The 16,161-nt window shown below is 48.7% G+C and overlaps 1 protein-coding gene across 6 annotated transcripts in view; it reads left to right on the forward strand.

Annotated features, from left to right (window-relative positions):
* Positions 1 to 16,161, forward strand: part of ESRRB (estrogen related receptor beta) — a 155,777-nt gene that overhangs the window by 52,377 nt on the left and 87,239 nt on the right. The window contains exon 1 of one of the 6 annotated variants that reach the window (XM_031454106.2): positions 6,505 to 6,837. The exons of 3 other annotated variants lie outside the window; for them this stretch is intronic. In XM_031454106.2, the coding sequence (XP_031309966.1) occupies positions 6,788 to 6,837 (50 nt within the window). In that variant the 5' untranslated portion in view covers positions 6,505 to 6,787. Of the gene's footprint in view, positions 1 to 6,504; positions 6,838 to 11,531; positions 11,649 to 16,161 lie in introns of those variants that run through there. 2 more of the 6 variants (XM_064486143.1, XM_031454107.2) reach the window with 2 other exon arrangements.

The raw sequence follows: 16,161 nt of genomic DNA on the forward strand, positions 1-16,161 counted from the left end.
TCTCTCAGGGCTGAGCATAAAACTCCATCTGTGCCTTTAGTAAGGGAGAGTAAAGAGGAATTATTGCTGCTCCTTGCTCGGCTGGGTTTTGTAGAATTACCCCAAAGCAGTGTTTATCATGCCATTGAGCTGGAGGCCCATGCTTAATGTGCTATCTGTCCTGACCCCAGATGTCTCTCTGCCTCGCTGCCCTTCCATGCGCTCTCCTACAGTCAGGCTCATTCGAGGGTCATTGCTGACAAGTGTATTACCAGTGTTTATCCATATTAAATCTAGTATCGTTGACTGCCTTTAACCCATTTCTCTAAACCCTCTTTGGTCCTCCTGCAGTTTCCCTTCCTGCCTTGCCTTGTCCTTCTTGGAAAGGCAAACCCTTCTAAGTTAAGAGTTCTACTAAATTTTGTTCCTAATTGTTTATGAAGAATCAAGCTGTTAGAGATGCCCTACTACTAAGCAAGCCTTCATCTGGAATTGGTACCAACCCATTCATACCTGCATGGTTCAGAGCAGTGGAGACTTCACCGATGGAGCTGGCTTCATTACAGTTTACATCTGGGAAGGGAGCAGTTGGCCAGCCCTTTTCTCATGTAAAAACACAGTCAAAAGCTATCCTCTTAATCATGTTTTACACAGCTATAGCACTTTATAGTTTATAAGATACTTATGTTTGATGCTCCCTAAAACCTAAAAGCATGTGCCATTTTTCCCTCTCCATAAAACATTTTCTCAGAGCAAAAATAAAATGCATCTGATTCTGAAAAATAATGAAATAAGAAGTTCCACCTTAACTGAGCCATTAGGAAATGCAATCACATTTGAATGTTCTCAGTGTTGAGTTTGGTGTCATTAATGCTGAAGAGACAGGCTTGGCCAACATGTTGCTTTGTTCCCACTTAATAACAACACTTTACATGTGTGTGGTAGTTTAGAATCAATTTTCCAAAAGTTTCATGTATTTAATAGCTTCTTTAAGATAATTATCCCTGTGAATAGAAATGTGCCGGGAGGCATAATTTGTGAGTCTGCAAAGCAAATTGTTCATTCTTTCTGTGGCCAGTGTTGACTGTCAGATTTTTGCAGTTTACACAATCATCCAAGAAAAAGTAGTTTTCCTTTTACCAACGATGAGACACTGGAAACAAACTGTTTGGACTGGTATTTGAAACCAACTATGTTTTATGCTTAAATTGATGCAAAAGTCACAAGAAACTGGATGAGAAATTAATATGGGACATAAATGAAAATAAGGTCAAATTTCTTCGTGATAAGTTATGAAAAAAACCCACAATCCACTGTAATGGAAAATATTTAATTAGACAGATCATTCATCCAGTCAATAGCTAGTTGTTTAGTGCCTCTCAGGTACCAGGTACTATCAAGGCGTGTTCTTTCCCCCACTACGACCTTCCTCCCGTTTCTCTTCCTCTGCCTCTCTCTTCTCTTTATACTCCTCCTCCTCCTTTTTCTTGCCCCCAAAATTTGGCAGGTGACAGACTTTTACAGTCTGGATGTGCTTTGTCCTCCTGGTGATTAAGAGGGAAAAGATCTTTGTTTCTATGGAGAGACATGTCCACCTTCCTGCCCCCCAGCCTGCCTGCTCACTGCAGTCGCCATCTTGCACCGGGGCAAGGAATCTTTTTGGTAAACAGAGAACTGTAATATGCTAGTATTCAGCTATTTTGGTGAGAATGGGATCTGGAGGCTCAGGAAAAAAAAAAGGAATAACGGAGCTTTGGAATATCTGGAAATTGTTCCAGGACCCCTGCTAGGGATTTCAGATAATGAAATGGATGACACTGGTGGTGGAAGGGAACCCAAGCATTTATCCACTCAAGACATCGTCCCTTTCATATTTTATCTTTGGTGTCATGGCAGCAATGCTAATAGGACATGAGCCTTCTTGCCCCAATAATGGCCCATTACAGCTTCAGGAAAAGCCATCATGTTTCCGTGGCATTTATCTGTCAGCAGGAGACTATTATGGGAGCACAAACTCACATTGTATTAGCGTTATCAGTTAATTATGATCCGTGGGACATGTGCCAGCCAGTAGGCTGCCAGTCTGCTGAGCAGCATGCAGGATATAACCCCACATCCCCAAATTCAAGCATTGAGAAGAGGGCGGGCCCACAGGGATGTGTGGTCAGGGACATTTTCCCTGGCCAGGAGTCCATGGATCCTTGGCTTGATCAGCACTGTCCCGAGATGCCCAGGTTAGGCTGACTGTCCAGGCTGGGCCCGCCCTGGTCGTTGGGGACTGTCAATGGATGTGTTTCTGCAATTCAGCAACCCCAGTGCTTACCCTGGGGTGGAACAGAAACAAACTTGGATTGTGATTCAGGCAGTTCCCTGAAGGCATCCTCTCCTTCCTGGGCTGGCGGTAAGAAATGACTACATACCTTGTGTTTAGTCATCATTCTCACCTGGAAACTTGGTTTGGGAAATGTGGGTAAGGACAAGGGACAAGGATGGTGCAACCAGTCAGTGTCCTGCATTCACGGCATGTAGGGGGCATGTACCAGAATCACCAAAAATTCCTGTTAGGTCTTATCTGTTAGTGATAAAGCCATCAAGTCATCCTGCTAAGCTGCCTGGGTTGAAAGCTGGGGAAGGCCTTCTTGTTGTTGGGCTGAGAGTGGCATATCCAGGGAGGGGATTCAAGAGCCTAAGAGACACTGCTTGCTGCTGCCTTGTGTGTGCAGAAGTGACTGCAGTCGGGGGGTGGGGCACCTCAAGACAAGGGACATCCTAATCAAGGGACCAGGGCAAGGGTGGAGATCTTCACCATACTTGTGGCAAAGGGTGCTGTGCTGGGGTCAGCTTCCTAGATCATGACAAGACAGCTCGAGTGACCCTCGAGATCCAGGTGCAAGCATGCGGACAGACCATTCTAAGGACTTAGCCAGACTGGGATGGGCAATTGTGGGTGGATAGTGTGGACCTGGGTTTGGCTGTTGATGACACACTTGGTGCTGTATGTACCCAGAGAAGCATAGGTTTGGAGAACAGAACAGGCCGAGATGTGTCTGGGTATGTTTTCCTACTTATCTGCCACCTGGAACCCCAGCCTGAGCAAACGATTTGGGAAAGGGTATGGACACAGAAGCCTGGGTCCCCACCATCTCCCAGGTGATGTGAGTATGGAATGTGTTGCCAAGGGCACGGCTCTGATTTGGCTTCATATTCCTTAGGGAAGAGCTTGAACTTGGGGAAGGAGGGAGGAGAGAAAGTGAAGAGCCTTGTGTACACAGCGTTAGGAGTTGAATAAGTAGAAATCCATGCTTTGCCAGTTATTCAGTGTGTGACCTTGGGTAGGTCGCTTCACCACACAGGGACATTTGCAAATTTATTTATAAGGTCTGATGATGGTTCTAAATGATGCCCTGAGTTGTAAGGTCCTGTAAATGTAATAAATATCTATTTAAAGGAGTTTGTCACAAAAATAAAGTAAGCTCCTGCCCTCTTCTACCCTCCACAATTACTGTGTCTAATACCTTTGTTCCAGTCCCTTCTAGCTGACTTGCCCAACTGGGAGTGCCAGTATCGGGACACAGGAGAGGGTAGGGGTGGCTTAGAAGCTTTTGCTGGGATGGATTACAAATAGCACCTGCTGTAGGTGAGCAGTGGGAGTATGAAATGATGATTGTTTGAATGAATTTCAAGCTTGAGGGGGCCCAAGAGCCCTGCCCACCCTACTCTATCTCCAGCACCACCTCTGTTTTCTGGAGAAGAGATAACTTTGGCCAGACTAGGGGGAGTTGTCAAGACCAGATCCCAGGGTCCTCTGCATCCTCCCACACTGCTGCCTCTCCAGCTGGAGCATAGATCTGACTCTGGCTCTGGGACAGAATCTCACCTCTCGTGAGCTGGTTAAGGACACAGAGGGAGAAGAGCTGGTCCCACAGACAGTGTATGACCTGGCCACGTTTGCCTGGAAAACCACAGGAGAAGCCTGGACCTACCAGGCTAGATCAGGTACCCAGGGTGGCCCTATCAGTGGGCCCTCTTCTCCCCTGCAGTGGAGTCTGTAGGCTCAGACTTGCCAGGGAGGGAAGGAGGAAGAATTCTGCCCCAGGGTTGTGTGCAAGGAGGCTGGACAGAGACTGCGGAAGAGGACTGTCAGAAGAGGACCAGATCTCAGAGACCTGGTTCCCGTCCTGGAGGACAATCGGCTAGTGCGTGGGGTGAAGCCCTCAGTTACCTTCATCCCTGTGCCTAGGATGCAGACGGTAATTGTATGGGCATTAGCCTAGCTTTTGTACCAACACAGTCTTCTGATTTTCCCTCATTTGCCCCCAGTGGCTTTGCATCCACTGCTCCAGGCTCTGAAGTTGTCTTTCTTTTCATGCTCTTCTGTGTGCTCTGTCTCCAGTTTAAAAAGGTACACCCACCCAAAGCAAGGAGCCAACAGATCTGATACAATCTGTCAAAGCCTAACCCCTTCTGGGGCAGCTGGCCTGTCCCTTGGCAGGCTCTGGCCCCCTACCCAAACTGCTGTGGTCTAACATTTCATTCAACAAAGTCTTTATCACGCAACTATATGTAGCAGGCACTGGGGATTCTCCAGTGAACAAAAACAGACAAGGTCCCTGCTCTTATGGAGCTTAGAATCTAGTGCAGGAGTGGGTGGGTATTATTCATACCAATATATGTATAATCACAAACTAATTAAAGTTACCTAAGGCAAGGCAAATAGCAGAAGGTTCTGGTGTGATCTGGAAGGGGAGCATTCTAGGTGGCAGGTGCAAAGAATGAAGGGAGCAATGAAGGGAGCATGGCATGGGCTGAGGAGGGGTGCAGAGGGACACACAGGAGCCTGCCATATGGGACCTGCCTTGTAGGCCACGGGAAAGGACTGGGGCCTCTTTCCTCATTGCAACAAATTGCAAAGGGGACTTCAGAGGTGCATTTTACAAAGCGCTCCCTGGCTGCTGTGCTCTGGGAGAATAGATTTCCGGGGGCCAGAAAGGATGCAAAAAAACCAGTCACTGAGGTCTTGGCAAGAGGTAGTGGTGGTGTCTCTGCACCCCTCTTTCTGTCTCCAATGTAACCAAGGACCTATGTGATTAAAAAAAAAATCCTGGGCTGCTGGGGCTTCTGCTGACAGAGCCAACATCTTCATCCATTTCTCTGTGAGGTGTCTGCCAGCGCCCCATGCCCAGAGAATCCCACACGTTCCTCCACTTAGGCACATATGAAAAACCTCAGTCCTGTTTCCCAGCCTGCATGAGCTTACATTTATCCAAGTCAAGTATCATCTGCCATCCTGCTGCCCATTCCCCAGCACCTCCAGAGCAGCCGAGTGCCGGCTGGCCTGCCGGCCTCTCCTGGGGTTTCTTACGACCCTCCCTGCTTTTATTCCTGAAAGTGTTTGAATGCTGCCTGCAGTTACACTCCATTCAGATATTATTTTGATGATAAAATGATGTCCTCCACCCACTGCTTATTGTTTTTTGTAGAATATAGGAGAATAAGGTGGTGGTCTCTTCTGAGGGCTTTTTTTCCCCCTTTAAATAATTCTATACCTATCCCCTGCACATACTCATTTGAACCATCAAATTGATCATTATCCCTGTGGCTGGCACATCTCAAAAGATGACAAGGCCCAGAAGAAGGATTGGGGCTAGACTTATAGCTGGTTTTTCATACAGTGGCAGCCCATAGTATTCGAGTTCATGGAGGGAGCAGCAGACAGGGGTGCAGGTGTGTGTTCATAGCTGGAAATTCAGGTATGGCTACTGAAGTGTCTACTTGTGCCTTAAAGTGGATGTGGCAGGTAAGTTGGTTATTTTAACCCCAATTGTATTTTCCTAGGCAGACAGAAATTAATTTGCTGGTAGCTGTGTCCTGCGTACGTTTCTGACAGTTGCCAATGAAGAGAGCATCATTTTATACACCTAGAGAGCATTTTAGAGGTGCATGCCCTGCGTCTAGCCAAATGAAAGCAGTTCAGAACCGACTGGCCCAGGCGATGAGAGCTGGGAAGTGAATCTGTTTCTGTCCTGTTCTCTCTTGCTGGGCACCTCACCTGATGGCCTGACCTTTTGCACTTTCGTGCAGCAAACTCCAGGTTTGAGGCTGTGAATTTCTAAGGTGCTGGCCTCTTCTCCTTGATAAAAGGGAGGAGAAATGTCACTCATTTTTAATTTGTAAAATAGACCCATTCTAAAAGGCTGAGAGGTGAGTTTGCTAGGCCTGCCAGTTAAAAGATAGGATAGGGGTGAGAGGACATGTAAGCGGCATATCTTTCAGCACCCTAGTCCCACCAGCCAGTTGGACAATTTTTTTTTTCTTTAATGGCGAGAGGACAGGCCTTGCGGCTCTACAGCACAGTCCTCCTACTCCTCAGGAGGTGGGGACCTCGCGCGAGCGTCTGATTCCATTGAAGTCTCTCTGGCTCACCCCCCTCCCCCCACCCCAGCTCGATTCTGTCACTTTAAGTCCAGCCCCTGAGAGATAGCCAATAGGAGCCAAACCATACATCAGTCTCCCAGCCTTAAAGCTACAGTAGGGTTAGTGGGCTCCAAGTCTCTGGTGCCCGAGTCTCCTCCACGGCTTCCCATCCCTTCTGCCCGCTCGGAGTGTGTGCATGAGTGGGAGCGCTGGGCTGTGCGCGCACGGCTCTCGGCCTCCCTCGCGCCCCGCCACGGCGCCTCCTCCCACTCTGCCTTCTCCCGCTCACTGTGCCCCTGCCCGGACTCGCACCTCGCCGGTGCCCTTCACTCGCTCTTCCGCGTGATTTCCCCGCCGCCTTTCTCTACCAACTGGGAATGCTAAAACGGGACTGATGGACGTGTCAGAACTCTGCATCCCGGACCCCCTCGGCTACCACAACCAGTAGGTGCTCTGCTTCTCCGTCTGTGTCTGTCCTTCTGCCTGTCCGGCTGCCTCTGTCCTGGGTGTCGCAGTTCTTCTTCTAGGCTTTCTTGAAGTGACAGGGACCCCAGGGGCACTTGGGGGACGTCGGAAGGAGAAAGCCGCACACTTCCTGGGTTTCCTTCTAGGGGGTAAACCCGACTTTAACTTTTCCCGCACCCCCTTTTACAAACCCTCACTTTTAGGTAAGAGCAGCACTTTTTCATTCACTCTTTCTTCCTCTCTGCTCTTCCCAGCAAGGGGAAAAATATTTGAGTTTCTGTGGAATGGGGAGAAGCAAGCCCAGAACAGGTGCAGGAATGTCACAAGGCTGTCCTGTCCCATCTGGGAAAGGCTCCCCGCGGGCCCTTTGACTTTAATACTAATTTCCGTACTGGGGACCAAAAATGATCCCGGCAAGCGGGCGAAATCGAACGTGCCGCGCTGGTATGGAAACTGCGGGCGGCCAGCACTGTCTCACCCGGCAATCCCATTGGGGCGCCCCGAGGGTGCGCACGCAGCGCGGTGGACCCAAGGTACCCTAGGGGTGCGGGCGGCTTGGCCCGGGCAGGCTGCGCCCCGCACGCCCTGCGAGGGGAGCCCGTAATACGCCAGGAGTGGGGATAGCCGGCCCGACGCTGCAGCGGAGGCAAAGTTGGTCCACGGCTTCAGGGGAGGCTGCTCCCGGCTAAACAGACGGGCGCGACTTCCGTGCCCCGGGGCGGCTGTGAGCTCGCCTCGCGGGAACCTGGGGTCGTCGGAGCGCCGTGCGCGTGGTTGGTGGTGGGGACTGCGGACCAGGACTCCCACGAACCACGGGTCCCGGGCTTGGGCAGCGCGCCAAGCACGTAGACTGGGAAAGCGGAGAACTGATCTCCCGAACGGTAGAGGGGCTGCCCCGCGCGTCCAGCTGGGGTTCTCTGGGGTCCTGCTCCTGCCACCCGCGGTTTCCCTCCCAGGGCCCTCCGCTGTCGTCCCCCCCACCGGCCGGGGTACCTGCCCGGGCCTCCCCTTGGGCGCTTCGCATGCCGCCGTGCTCGGTCCGAACTGGTGTCCCAGCGTGTGGATGTGGGCGCTCGCAGAATGGTCCCTCGGAAAGCTTCAATAATAATAAAATGAAAACTCTAGGTTCTCGTAGACCCGCTTAACTTCTTGCTCGTCTTCCTCCTCTTTTTTTTTTTTTTTTTTTCCTGAAGCAATCTGAACTACTAGAGTCAGTTCTGGCTCCACTATCCTTTCATTTTTGTACTACCCCTTCCCTCAAGAACCACGACATCCCTAAGACAAATACCCTGGATAACGTGGGGTTCCAGGAAGTGTGGCTACACCCCCTTGCTGCGACGACTACCTCCACCCCAGGTGGACCACGCGTGAGAGAGGAGACAACTTCACAGCAGCGTCTCCTGTGGGTGACCAGACTGTCCCAAACTCCACGCTAACCTTTTTTGGTTCTAGTTTTGGGATTTCCCCAGGCAAGAGGGTCCTTTAGGTGCCATTAGAATGTAGAGTGTCAGAAGAAGGTGACTGGGTTGGGAGGTGAGAGAAATCCTTAATTATAACGGATTCAGGTTTCCATAGCTTGAAAAGTGGTTTTTCATTCTCTTTAAAGGTTACACTGATCCCTTGTCTGGCTGGCGGCCGAGAGGGCTGGGTGCTCCCTCCAGAAGAGAATGGGAGCCGCCAGAGAACCCTCTAGGGTGGGTGAGAGTTCGAACAATGTTTGATGCTTGTGGGGTATTTCCTCACATAAAATTACCAAGTACGACAAATATTGGATATTTAAATTATTTAGGCTCCCTCTCTCCAGAGGTGACTTCTTTAGTTGAGCTCGAAATATCTATGTATTTGTCCCTGGCTTAAGTCACAGTCAATAAATACGAAATTTCATATGAGGAAGTACATCCTTTGATTATGTTGACCAAGAAAGCAAGGAGAGATGGGGGATTTAGCAGCTGGATAATTCATTGAGTTGACAGCAACCCTGGCTTGAGTTTGAGGAGAAATATGGGCAAAGAGGGAATGTCAGGGAAGCGGCAAAGGGGAGTGAGGGAGCTGGGGTCCTGGCTGTCTAGGAAGGGTTTAAACTGGAAATCAGTTATAAAGTAAGCCTGACAGTGGTTTGGGTTCCCTCCCTTTCCTGTTTCTTTGCCAAGAACTACCTTCTCACTCCATGGGGCACAGGAAAAGCCAGAAAGGTGCCTGCTCCATCCACCAAGGAACTAAGCATTCCTGTGAGATGCTGTTTCTCAGAGCCCAGGAGCTGATGGGCAGCAGCTCAAGCATTAGTGAGCCGGCCCCATATATAGGTGCATGCCTCCCGGTGAGGGTTTACCTCTGCTGTGGTTACAGCGGTACAAAATTTCCAAGGATGAGCTTGTGGAGGTCAGAGGTTGATGTCGGGGAGGCATCTTTCTGACCTAAACCCTGGTGCTTCACGACAAGTAGCTTCAGACCCACTGGTAGCAAAGTAACAAAGCAGAGGGCTGCATTCTTTGGTTTGTTGGCAGAACCACAGGGTAAATCCAACCATTACGATGCCCATGTTTCTAGGGGAACATACATGAGTGGGTTCGTGTACTCTGTACACACAATTTCTACTTATTTGGCTTAGCTGACATTCTCAGACTTGAAAACACCCAAGGGCGCAGGGACCACAGTCCAGGGAGAAAGAACTCTTCAGCCCTCTTTCTCACCTGCTAATATACAGAGAGCATTTTTTTTAATGCTTTTGTGTTATTCTCACTTTCCAGGTGAGAAACTAAAACACACACACACACACACACACACACACACACACAGATATATCCATACCTTCATACCTTTCTCTCCTTCATTTTCATTTTCCTGTAGCCAATCCTGTAGGTGACTCCATTACCATTTCTAATCAATATTTTATGTACATATATAATCAGCCAGAGTGGGAGTGTGTGTGCTGGCCTGTGTGGGCCTGTGTACAAACGCGTCAGGGATGGGACCCACCGGAGACCCTCGGCATAAAACCCAGGGAGCAGGGAGGGCAGGCCGCCTCACCCACCGTCCGATGACCACTTTGCTGTTGTTAAAGAAACAAAGAACAAACTGTCCTGAAGGTAAAATATGTGGGTTCACACGTAGGAAAAATGCCACATGGTAATTCAGAATCAGTGACCCAGAGAAAAACAAAGGGGGAAATTAATTTTTAATGGTACATTTAAAAATAAATCAGAGTGAGGACATTAGTCTTGATTTTCTGAGGGAGGGGCTCTGGGAAATAAACCTTTATGTGCCTGCCACCCTCCTGGAGGTGTGGGCTGCCGTGGAAGAGGATGGGGTGATGGACTCAGGCCTGAGGGCGATCAACTAGCAGGAAACAGTAGGTCAACATGGAGGGCCCCAGTCCCGGGTAAGGCCCTTTCCAGCTCAGTGAGATCTTGACATCAACTGGAAATTTCCTCTCAGAGCTTATTTCCCCAACTCCCTTCATTTTAGAAACAGTTCTCTATTTTACCAATAATTGGGACATATGAAAAGATGTTTCTTAAAAAAATATATATATGTGTGTGTGTGTGTGTGTATATATATATACATACATCCATATATATATATATATATATATATATATATATATATATATATATATGAAGAAACAAACTGACCCACCAAACAAGAACCTTTTCATTCTATTGATTTGAAGTAATCAATACATATTCCATTTAGTCAGAGAGAGGAGGGACAGAGGGGACTTTCGGGGAAAGCTCTTTGAGGGAAGTGGCTGGGATAGAGATTTCATGTCACAACCCTGCCTTCTCAGAGAGTGCCCTCAGCCCTAGCCCAGGGGGCCCTTGTGACTTTGTCCTGCATGCTTGATTTGTGTTCCTGATAATGGGACATTTTGCCAAAAATTTTTTTTAAGATAATCTAAACTCATTGAAAAAGTTTGTCTCCTTCCTCAGTCCTCTGCAAAATGCCTTGTTTCTTTTGAGCACTTGGACCTGGGAAGCTCTGTACAAGTCTGGCAGCCCAAAGGAAAGGGGGTGGTGGTGAGAGAAACATTGCAATCGAGCGTGTGTGCTTGGGAGTGGGTGATGGAGCTGGCTGTGTTAACAAGCAGGATTCAAAAGGCAAGTGAATTTAGTTCAGAAGACAGACCAACAGACAAGAGCTGGGATGCTTTTGCTGAGGTTCTGCAGTGCCGGTCTCTAGAACTAGTCTTCACAGTTGCTTTAAGTGGCTTCCTCAATATGATTAAAATTATGTGTGGTTCTAATTTAAGGGGGAAGGAATAGCAGATATTTAGACCATAATCCACTCCTTCAAAGTCAAGTCCACCCCACACCCTGGCAGGTGCCTTCCCACACCTACCGGCCGTCATCCAGCTCTGTCCCCTGATCTCTGCAGGTGAGGCCCTCCCAGTGCTCTTCCAGCTTGACCAGGAGGTCTGCCCAAATTAGTTAGGACACCTCACAGCTCTGCTGGGAGTGTCTGTCTTGGAGTCTGGTGGCTTTTGACTGAAGGGTCCTGTGGGGGACCCTAGCATGGCTTGATTGCTGAACCTGTGATGTCCCCTGCAGTGGCTGTGGTTCCCAGAGGTTGCGTGTGCCAGGGGTGGGAGGAGGGAGCGCTTCAAGTAGAGGGTCCACAGACCATGTCAGGAAGCCCTGAAGGGCTTAACTTAGGAATGGGCTGGAACGGGACAAATCTGAGTCCTCCTCCTGACTGTTTGCTCTGGAGGCCACTTGCTGATTTCTAGGGATAAATCACAGGTCTTTTTAGCAGTGTACGTGCTGGTGACCACTGACTGGGCTTCATCTCTGGTGAGTGTCCCCTTTCTCTGTCCCAGCAGCCTCAGACCTCTGGGGAGCTGTTATATGCATGGTCATTCGTCGGAAGAGGGGCCCAGAGGCTTCTGCTGGTTCCGGTGTCCCCTGGCGTGGTTGGGATGGCCTGCCGCAGCATTACATCTTGGTTGCCCCATCCACTGGTGTGGCCTGGTCCCTGTGCAGGGAGGTTGTGGTGTTTATAATTGCAAATGTAATTAGCAGACCAGCTCTGGGGGACTGGGATGCTCAACTTCTCTGCACATCACAGTGACCCCTGTGATGACTGTCCGGGCAGATTAACCCTCACTGGGCCAGCCTGCTCCCGGGCTCTAGTGAGGCCACTGACCTTTCACTGATAATAGCAGTACTGTCCTGGGGAATGGGTGGTGGGCCCAGACCTCTTCCTTGGAGAGGTTGTCAGGGGAGTGGCTGGGAGGCATCAGTAGTTGGTGGGGGGTGGGGGGTGTTATTTCTTCTCTAGGCCACCGGGTGAGTGACCCCTACCACTTGTGACAGTATCACCCTGTGTGGCAGGCTGCTCTGGGGCATTTCCTGGGCTATACTGGAAGGAGGTCACCCAAAGGCTTGGCGGGGCTTTGCAGCACAGTTGCTGATCTGTGGCTCTGGGGGCCTTGCTGGGGAAAGCAGGGGGCTAGAGGGCCCTCCTGACTTCCAGCAAGGGCTGCTGGGGCTCGGTGGGCAGGGGGAAGTGACTGCCCGCTGGCTCCCAGGTTCTGTGGGGGTTCTCCGCCGAGCAGGACAGTTCAGGTGGTTACACTCCAGACATGTGGGGAGGCAGACCACAGGAGAGCACGGGCACAATTTGTCCCTGGGAGCAGAGACCACCTCCCCCAACCAATCATCCAACAAAACCAATCATCCCCAGACAAGTGGGGAAACCCAGAGCTGCATGGTGCCCTGCCCCCGCCATGCGTGTACTTGTATCTGCCTATCTGTACTGATCAGGATTACAATAGGAAGGATCTTAATAGCACCTTTATTTATAAGCATTGGTTTAAGGGAATGTCAAGCCCTTTCTTGCTGCCGTTAATGCCCCTGATATAGAGGATGTCCCTGAACCCTGAAACATCAAACCCGCATCCATTCCTAGGAGAATTCCCGCCTTGGAGGGTCTGTGTGTGCACATGCGTGAGGATGTGCTAGGGTGGTATTCTCCTTTAAGATGGGAGTCACAGGGGGCTCGGGGCTCTGCTATTTAGACACAGCCCCTGCCGCCTTGCCTTGCCTGGGCTGAGGTCAGGCTGTGGCCACATTCCAGTGGGGGCTGCTGAGCCTTGGGGTTTTTCCACGGTGTGAAAGGGAGCACAGAGGGACCCAAGGGCTGGCTGTCTCTGCAGCCAGAGGAGTTCGGTCTTTCTCACAAGCCTCTCTTCAGTTTTCTGGCCCGGGTAGTGCTGGCCGACCCCTGGAGAGGGCGAGCAGGCCCTGCTGCCCTCCTCCGGGATAACAGACGGCCGTGCTCAAAAGAGCACTGGGAGTTCTGCCCCAGTTCCGACCAACCCTTCTCTCCCTGGGTATGGCCACTGACAGTCTATCGCCAAAAGGGTCAAATGTTTCAAGTCAAGGAAAATCATACTGGCTTTAATTTGCCCCTGGGACTTTCAGTATGGAACTGGACAAGGTGGAAAAAAAAGATCCATTGGCTAAATGTCTTAAATTCAGAGGTCTATGAGCTTGGGTTAAAATAAGCCCCCCAAAAAAGTTTTCCTGAGGGTTAGGGACATCATTTTTTTCATCTTCATTTTGCTGAGCTTTTTAACATCTATGCATTTTAGTCTCAAGGAAGATTTTTTTCCCTCCTCTCTATCTCCCTCCCCTCCCCTCCTCTCTCTCTCCCTCCCCTCCCCTCCTATCTCTCTTTAAATTTCTCTCCTCTGTTCCTTAGTACTTTAAAATATTCTATTCAATATCATCATTCAGTGTCCCCAGGATTGAGCCTTTTCTGCGAATGGTTTCTCTGGATAAAATGTTATTTTGTTTCTCAATGTCATTTCATTCAGAGGTCAAAAGGCAGTTAAACAAACTCCAACAAGGTTTTGTTTTTATCTTCTGGTTTCAAATGTGATCAATTTTCATTTAAAACTATATCAGAATCCTCTCCTGCCAATTACAGCAGCAGCCAGCCTCATGCTTGACCATCGGTGTTGACTGAAACACTGCATTAAAACTGCACAAATGTGCACTTTTAGTGCCCAATTAGTCAAGCTTTTCTATCTAGGAAACTGTGAGTTTCAAAACCTCAAATGTTAAGTGCTAACTTTATTTTTTTAATTGCTTGCATTAACTTGAATTCATAAATTTGTTTTTTGTTTTCTTCTTGTTGTTACATAATTCTTAAAGCATTACATTTACTTAGATTTATGTTTTTGGTGTTTTCACCTGGCTTGTATTTTTAAAAAGATACTCAGCAAAAGGTTTTGAGCATCACTGGTCTTTTCGTGTGTTCTTGGTTTCGGAAGGGCAAAGAACAAGGAATACAGTCCTAAGGAAATTCTCTAGGGGAGTGGAGGGTGGAGGATGTGAAGGGTGATGTTTTAGATGAGATTCTCTCATGTCTTAAAATTTAACATTTTCCTTTGTCTTCACTTATTTTTTTCCCTCTGTTTTCATTCCAACTTGCTCTAGTTTGCCTTTGTCCTTTCATTCCTCTTTGGTTTTCTGTGTTTTGGAGGCAGGTGTTTAGGGTGACTGGGTCTGCGTGTGTGTCTACCTGAGCATGTGTGCACGTGTGTATATGCACATAGGAGTGTGTGTGTATGTTGGACCTGTTTTGAGGTACTGAGCACGATTAGTCGGGAGAAGTCCCAAAGCAGAATGACTGTTATTGGCCAGCCATCAAGACCTTGATCCACTATTAGTGAGTTGCTCGCATGTTTTGGTGGGAACAACAAGGAGGGTAAAAACCTCCAGTTTAAAGCACATTCCAGGTTGGTTGTCTGTTATCCGAAAAGCCAGGCAATAGGGACTGGAGGAATGGGTGAGTGGGCACCAGGAAGCATCAAACTTTGTTGGGAACCAATTTTTCCATCCCTCCTCTTTCTTCTCTCACTTCCTGGCACTTTGTGCTCTAGTTTGGGATGTTGGTGATGCCGAGTGAATGAGCTGGTGTCTGCTTTTGTTTTTGCCTTCCTAATCGATCAGCAGAGAACATTCCCTTTTGATGGTGAGACATCTCTTCAGCACGCATGCAGAGTGCAGTATTTATCCTTTTCCTTTTAGCCTCACTCTTTGTCATTTGTCCCTTGGGTATGTTGACATTGTCTACCTAAGCAGTCAGGCTAACAAGCTTTGGCAGAAAGAACACCGCTTTCACAGAAATAATAGCAATAATGCGATGGTTGTAATAATTATAATAATGGTAATAACAGCTTGTAGCTTTTTCTTGCCCAAAAACGCAAAGCAGTTCCCAGAACTAGTTTCCCCATAGTAACTGGATAAGGATTTCTGTGTTTTGCCCCTGAACATACATATTTTCCTGCAAATGTAAAAGTGCAAAGTCTTTGGATTTGCACGTCTAAATTCATCCAGAAGCTAAAAATGCCTGGTATCTGAAATATGAACAGACAGGTAGAGGAGAATACGGTATTAGCCACATGGTCCCCCGGAGAAATGCTGGGTGTGTTGTCTTTGAACTGGGAAGGGAGAAATGTTTCTTGTAAAGGATGCTGTGTCAGGTCTGACCCCCTGACACAAGCATCTGAGGCCCATGCCATGCTCTGCCTCTCCGTGCCCCTACGTTCCTTGGTTCTTCTGGCCCAATCTCAGGAGAAGTTTGCAGACCAAAGGCACACAGAGGACAAGGTGGGTTATGACTTGGCATATGTGAATAGCTGGGAAAAGAAATGGCTGAACAGGGAGGCAAAGTCACCTCGCCACCTTTGATTGCTTTCTTGGCCGTTCAGCTTCTCCCAGGCTGTTGTCCCTGCTCCTGGGTACCTCAACTTGCCCTCTGGAGGCAGAGATTAGAAGAGGGCACCAGGGAGCCCACCCCTCTGGATCCCCGTGACCTTTCTTGTGACTTTCCATGCCAATTCCCAGACCCAGACTTGCTACCTACAAACTGCTCATCTGTGTGTTACTTTTGAAATCAGCACTGCCCTTGTTATTTCCTGCCTCATTCCCACCCCCATCCCCCGCCTTTTTTTTTTTTTTTTTTTGGTATGTGTGCCTTGGAAATAGGAGGCAACCTAATACACCAGCCTAACATAATATATGCCAGAGTCCCATGACCGTCTCTGTTTTTTTTTTTCTACTTCAGTATTCTTATTTATGTTCTTACTCAATTTTTTTTCTCCTCCCCCCTAAGAAAACCAACAACCCAAAGCTTTGGGCTATTAATTGATTATTATCTGATTTAACAAACAAAACATCCTACCCTACAAGGAATCCCAGCAAGAATCTGGCTGTGCTGCTCAGGCCGAGATCTGCTTTTCCCCTCTCAATCGGTGAGAAACGTTATAGCTTCAATTCCCTTGTTGGACCCTGA

The sequence above is a fragment of the Camelus dromedarius genome, chromosome 5 (assembly GCF_036321535.1).
Source record: "Camelus dromedarius isolate mCamDro1 chromosome 5, mCamDro1.pat, whole genome shotgun sequence".
Classification (NCBI taxonomy): domain Eukaryota; kingdom Metazoa; phylum Chordata; class Mammalia; order Artiodactyla; family Camelidae; genus Camelus; species Camelus dromedarius.